Source organism: Solea senegalensis, linkage group LG15 (assembly GCF_019176455.1).
Source record: "Solea senegalensis isolate Sse05_10M linkage group LG15, IFAPA_SoseM_1, whole genome shotgun sequence".
Taxonomy (NCBI): Eukaryota; Metazoa; Chordata; class Actinopteri; order Pleuronectiformes; family Soleidae; genus Solea; species Solea senegalensis.
This window is the reverse complement of record NC_058035.1, coordinates 4,486,835-4,493,463: the sequence shown is the minus strand read 5'-3', so window position 1 is coordinate 4,493,463 and position 6,629 is coordinate 4,486,835. Positions and strand designations below refer to the sequence as shown.

At 41.4% G+C, this 6,629-nt stretch overlaps 1 protein-coding gene across 1 annotated transcript; it reads right to left on the bottom strand.

The window, feature by feature from the left end:
* Window positions 1-281: 281 nt before the first annotated feature.
* On the bottom strand, window positions 282-5,734 carry ikzf5 (IKAROS family zinc finger 5). Its single transcript, XM_044045479.1, has 4 exons — window positions 5,302-5,734; window positions 4,499-4,660; window positions 4,053-4,226; window positions 282-3,721 (listed from the first exon to the last, which is right to left on the bottom strand). Exons 2-4 carry the CDS (start codon window positions 4,629-4,631, stop codon window positions 2,757-2,759), a joined length of 1,272 nt encoding a protein of 423 aa, XP_043901414.1. The 5' UTR covers window positions 4,632-4,660; window positions 5,302-5,734; the 3' UTR covers window positions 282-2,756.
* Between the last annotated feature and the right edge of the window lie 895 nt (window positions 5,735-6,629).

The window sequence follows — 6,629 nt, the reverse complement described above, 5'->3', positions numbered from 1 at the left end:
CTCTTGCGACCAATCTAGGGGTCCCGACCCACACTTTGGGAATTACTAAATTAGCGAATGACATGTTCTAGTGACATCTAGTGACATTTCTGACTTGCTTAAACTACTTCACACTGAAAATATTTGGCACCTTGCTTGGAAAAGGGGAGAGGTGACTCAGTTTGCTGCATTCTGCCATCTCACCACTAGATGTCACTAGTTGCTACACAATGGGCCTTTACTTTTAAACACAGAAGAAGCTTCACACACAAAGGAAGAAAAAGGAAAAGACAAAGGACAGCTCAGTTAGAAAACACTTTACTTATAAATTAGTCAGATTACTCTGTCTCACAATAAAATGGTTGGCCATCCCAGAGGGAGTGAGTCGTCGCCCACAGAGGGCTTCGACATTCACCGTTACCTATGAACCTACAACACACAGAGAACATAAGGCAGTCGTTACTGGATGCCCTTAAGTTATTACTGGTAAGCATGGTAAGAGGTGGTTCTAAAAAACAGTGGAAATGTTCTCCACACATGTTGCTGAGCAACAGACGACAGTACCCGCGACAAAAATACAATCTTACTAAAGTAGCAGTGTTACTGCAACACAATTATTTTGACACTGAACATCTATCCAACCACTCAATACAATACTCAGTAAATATTCAGAATAGCACTGGGATCTGGAATGGGAAATCTCACCGACTTCTCTCAAAGGCTAAAACAAGGTTTTCCCCCAATGCTACGTGGCAATTCTGAAAAAAAATGTTTCACGTGGGACACAAGACTTGGTGATTCTGCCCTAAATATGGAGATACTGAGTAATAAAGTGACTTCATACAATATCAAAAAATCAGAATGTGACGTTTAAGTAATGAAAAGGGACACGCAATTGGTGGATGAACTTCAAAACACAGATTAACAAAAATTCTACTGTAATTTAGCTCGCTGGCCAAAATCACCGGTACAAATTTTGGCCAGGTTTTTCATTTTGGATGCCTTCCATAGACTACAGGTGGCACTGATTTCAAAGTTCCTTAGCAGCATTTGTTGAGCACAAAAAAATAAAAAAATAAAAACAAGCACGGCCATCACAGAAAACTACAATGGCCAAACTTTTTTTCTAAGGTTCTGGGTCTATGAAATACAGTAAGAAGAGACATTTGTAATAATAATAATCTTCAAAGTAACAGTCGTCTTTTCAGAAAAGAGACTTTGTCAGGCACTGCAAAGAAATAGTAGTAATGCACCTAAAGCACTGAAATAATTTCAACAAGGCTTAAGTAAGACCACTTCGGGCCGACAGTTTAACTCCTGTGTGAGCAACATAGGAGAATTATTTATTCGTAGGTCCAGGAGAGTTGAGAATTTATTTTGGGTGGCACAGTCAGATTCACCCTGCCGAAAACAAACAAAAAAAATAGCCTATACTCATGTATTCCCACTCTTTAAAAGAGATAGTTGAGGAATTGACGGACAATGATTTTACAGATAGTGCTGCTGTTTTCATGAACCAGTCTGAAAAACTGGGCACTTGCTCTCACTGATAACATGGTTGCCAGCGGGGATAAAAAGGAATGACATCTTATGTATACAGTACGTTTGCCACTTCTTCTCACTATAATCAGCCTTTTACAGCAAGAAACCGAATCTGTGAAAGGCTTACGTTCCAGCACCAAATTCCATAGAAGAAATCTGCATCTTTTTGGCCCACAAAGCTACAGAAGCTGCGGGTCTACTGCTGCTTTGTTCAGTGGCGATGTGCCACTATTGCACGCCCTAACAAAGGATTTCAAACATCAAAGTCACAAGATAACATGTTTGAACTTACTGATTGATGGAGGCAGCGGCGGATAAACCGATCCTGTGTCCTGTGATGTGAATTTGGTTATTTTCTCTATGGACCGTATGGTGTGAGGAGAGAGCAGTATACAAAATTGAGTGTCCAGTTGGAAAAGGACATGTAACAGAGAGAGAATATTATCCTAAGATATAACACTCTTCAGCAGGCATAGATTTTAATATTTGTGGCTAAATTCTGTTGTCATTTCTGTCCTTGCTGGCAGTCATGTTCTCAGTGAGAAGCAGTGTCCAGGTCACAGTATGCTTAAAAAAAGCAAACCTGAACACTATATTTTGGTTGGTCTATTAATCTCAATTATAATGTTAAAAGTAATTGCGTCTTTTTAGTTCACAACAGTTAAATCTCACAGCTACATAAACCGATAGCCCTTAGCAATGGTGAGATCACTTAAAAGGGATTTATTATATTATAAATCACGTGTATAAAACACCACATTTGACCATTTTCAAAGTTCATTTTAAACTTGTTTGTAGATTGCTGAGGTATTTCCTTCAAGACTTTCATTCACTGCTGTCTGAATAAAAGCCAAATTATCTGCACAAAATTGCACCTTTCTAAATTTGCTTTGGACAGTTGAAAGCAATTCTCGACTAAATTCAACAAATAGTGATTAGGGTATCCAACATAATCTGTTTGAGAGGTTGTTTTTCGTGAATGTGACGGTCTCCACCATCGCAAATAAATTCTCAACACGTCTAAAAACACAGCATCTCTTTCAAATACACTTGAATGGGCACCTTCAAGTATACAAAATGGAACCATCAGAATGCTGACATTTTTCTGTGCAAGTTAAACTGTCGAGCCAAGGCTACATCAAGGCCAGCTAAAAGACCAATAAATAAAATTACTATAGAATTAAGAAAAAACAAAGCTGTCCCGTTAAAAGATTGTTCTTTGTTTTCCTATTTTATTACTTGTGCTGCCCGCGGGCAAAGTGGCAGGCAAAGTCGTACTTGCTCTTGCACTTGTAGCCACAGATGTTGCACTGGAATGGGTTTTCATAGCCGTGGCAGCCCATGTGGATTGTGTAGAGGATGTTGTCAGGGAAGTAGATGTCACAGTGCTGGCAGTGATGCAGCACATGGGGGTCCTGGAGCGGGGCAGACAGGCCCGGAGCTGGTGTACTGGGTCGGCTGTTGGAGACACTGGGAGTGCTGGTGTGCCCACTGTGCTCACTGCAGGGTCCTCCTCCAGGACTGCAGTTGCTGTGGGGAGGAGCCCGGGGCTCTGGGGTGATTGGAGAAGAGGAGGAGGCGTGAGCCATACTGGCTGTGACGGCTATAGGAGTTGTGGCGGGGTGAGGCTGCTGGATGAGGAAGGGCTTCTCATCCTCAATAGATTCAGCACCTGGAGACATGGGAGGTTGAGTCTCGGCCTGGGACTCTGACGGGAGGCTGGCTAACTGGCCTGCCAGTGTGGACAGCTGGTTCAAGGGGTTATCCATCACCATGTCATGGTGATGATGATTTTGATTAGTGGAGAGTCCTTCCTCAACTGCTCCACTCTGATTTTCATAGGTCTCCTGGCGTAAGTGGGGCAGCTCATGTGAGAAGTCACTCACGTTGTCAGCCTTGTGCACCACCATAGAAGGGGGACTGAAGTTGATGAGGAGCCGGCGGCCATATCCCAAAGAGCTGGCCTTCTTCTGTAAAACACTCAGCATCTTCTTATGGGAAAGAGAGCGAGCACCTTTCATGGGTAATAGTTTGTGGCGTCTGCGGCGATGATGTGACAAGTTGCTACGATCACTGCAACGGAAGGAGCACAGCTCACACTTGTAAGGCTTCTCGCCTGTATGTGATCGCATGTGGGCCTCCAGGTGGCGCTCGTAGGCTGACGCAAATGGGCAGAGGTGACAGCGATGCGGCTTCTCTCCTGTTTAATTGAGGAAAACAGGCTGAAAGACAATGGCTACACCTATGCTATTCCATTTTCAGCTAAAAACACATAAATCCCACTCCAGATATGTCCGATGTCCACACTACCCTGGTGATTAAGAAGTTTAAAGTTTAAAAACTCTGCTGGCTCTGTTAAACTTTCTAAAACTAATCAAACACCTGTAGAGGAGAGAATCTGTTTAATCTGTATAGCAGCACGTGCATACTGAGCGTACCTGAATTCACACCCATTTTCAGGTTTTCTCACATAGATGCAGATTATTTTCTAAATATGGAGCTGAAATACTTGTCTGGATGCAGACACTCACCTGTGTGAATACGGATGTGCTCAATGAGTCTCGCTGTGCCTCTGGTGGCATAATTGCAGTAGCGGCACTTGAGCTTGCCATCGTAGGTCCTCTCAAATCCATCCACGAGGATCCCCGAACTGTCCTCCAGTGACATGTCCACTGATGGGTGATCCAGTCCATTCTGACTGCAGTCTGCAAACACGAACATTAGCATCAACTTACAACTGACTAGGGCAAAACATTATTTGACATACCATAGAAACTCAAGATTAGATTTTATTACTGCATACAGGGAAACAAATCATTCAGCAGTAATATGTCTTATATGCATGGAAATATTCAAATTGTTTCTAAAGCTGGATTCAAGTTATAAAACATGAAGTCATACTGAGTCTTACTCTAAAAACGACTGACTTAAAATATTAGGGTTATAAACACAAGGTTAAATGCCACATGGCTCTTACCCGCTGGCAACTCGTCAGCCTCCTTGACACCACTAACAGAGCCTGATATCATGTTGACATGCTGAGTCTGCTGGCTCAGATACTCCTGGAAATCCTTCACAAAGTCCAGCGTGTCTGGCTTTTCCTCACCCATTGAAAGAAAGTGATGCAGATACCCAACACCTAAATGACAAATATATATGTCTGTGTAGATTCCCATTGATACAGGTCATAGTTCTCCTAGGAATAGAGATTATTTACATTTCATCCAAGAGGCTTGTTCATTTCTGATCGTTAGAGGTATGTGACCCTGGATGAAACGTTGTCCTTAGCTTTTGGAAAGTTACATAATCACTGTTCAGGCTTCACTCGGCAATAGTGTTCATCTCGACTAAAGGACTATGGAAGTGAAGCCTTCCATTATACAGTGAATTTCACCACACACATGGATTTCAAATCACAAGTATTAAACACGTTTGACATTTACAGCAAAGGCAAACAGCTATTGGGGCATGAGCAGGACCCCAGAATAACCAATAAGAGAGAGTTGAGTGGGAACGGATGTTGCATACTTTCGTTAATATATTGTTTGCGGTCCTGCGTCTTATTGTGATCGTGATAATATCGTATCGTGGTCTCTCTGGCGATTCGCACCCCTACCATTTACTCAACGGTTACTAGTTCAGTCACATTTGAAGACGTACATACATATAATGCCAATACCAATCCAATAATCTCGACAATGTGGAAGAATTGGCACGACATAACACAATACACGTATACAACACATCGGTAATGAAGCTAGTTGTTAGCGGCGCACTTACCTCTATGAAGACAACTCGTCGGCCTAAAGTGGACAGATACACTCGCGTGGATAAGGGCGTTTTTGCACCAGTCCAGACTCAGTGACAGGGTAATACTGTAAACCACTGACTGACAAGCACGAAATCAGTCGCTCTTCGTCGTCGTCATGTTGTAACCAAAGCTACGTAGACTTAGTTAGCGGCACCGCTAAAGCTAGCTTATCTGAGAGAAAGCATCTTTGTTACTAGCAACTGCGTTATCTGGTCGACACGCTCATTATTTACATAGTCCTTACAGGTGTGAGGGAAAAATAAGAAAAACACTAGGACCCCAGCTCGATGTCTATCGTGTTTCTGTCAAAGCAGAAGCGAAAATTCAAACGGGAAGTCAAACCTGCGATATCAAAACAAAAAAAAAAACTAGCGCCAGGGGTGAAAGTTCAATGTGTGCGTCGGTGAAAAATGTCCCATCACCAGCACAGTATTCGCAAAGAAAGGTTCCCACCACACGATAGACGTTTCCTCGTAAAAAAAAAAAAAATAACGCTTTATAAAATACTGTGAAAGCGCACCTGCATTCAATTTGACCTCTGTGCCCGAAATATAAGAAAGAAACACAAGAACGTGCTACAGAAGATGACTGGCTAAGATATAATTTGACTTTGTTGCCTAAAACAAAACTAGAGTTACGGCCATATTTTAATTTATTAGGTTTCGAAAAAACGTGCAAAACTTCTTCTTGTCAGACTTCAGGTCAACATGTTTTTTATTATGTTTTCTTCCTGTTGTGCGTCAGCTTTTATATTTTATAATGGCACAGCTAACTTATATTTTGTAATACATATTATGATATAGTCCTCTTAAATAATAATCTAAGTAATAGTATTGAGTTATGAGTATTGAAACACTTGATTAATAATTGCTAACTATTTTGATAATTGATGAATAGGTTTGAGCGTTTAAAAAATAAAGAAATAAATAAACAATCCCTCAATTGTGTTTCTACATTTTAAATGTGAGTATTTTCTGGTTTCTTTGCTCTGTGTAACAAAGAAATCATTTAATCTGAGTAATTTGGGTTTGTGGACAATACAAGACATTGTGATTATTGGTATTATTGGTATTGTGGACCGCCTATCGTGAGGTACCCATTGATTCCCACCCTTTCTATCCATCTAATCTATCCACCTATCTACCTTTAACTGTCTATGTGTAAAACAACCATCTCTTGCCACCAGCTAATCCTGTTACATGATAGCGTGTCCATTCATGTCCCTGACACGACACAACTTTCAAATGTATACAGCTTTCAATTATGCGCAAGTGGCAAATGAGCCGCAACAATTACA

Excerpts from the sequence above, each read along its gene's own strand:
- ikzf5 (XM_044045479.1), bottom strand. The coding sequence starts at position 4,631 with ATGGGTGAGGAAAAGCCAGACACGCTGGACTTTGTGAAGGATTTCCAG. Across the intron at positions 4,227-4,498 it reads GGCTGACGAGTTGCCAGCGG|ACTGCAGTCAGAATGGACTG; the intron begins GTAAGAGCCATG and ends TCGTGTTTGCAG. Across the intron at positions 3,722-4,052 it reads GCACATCCGTATTCACACAG|GAGAGAAGCCGCATCGCTGT; the intron begins GTGAGTGTCTGC and ends TCAATTAAACAG.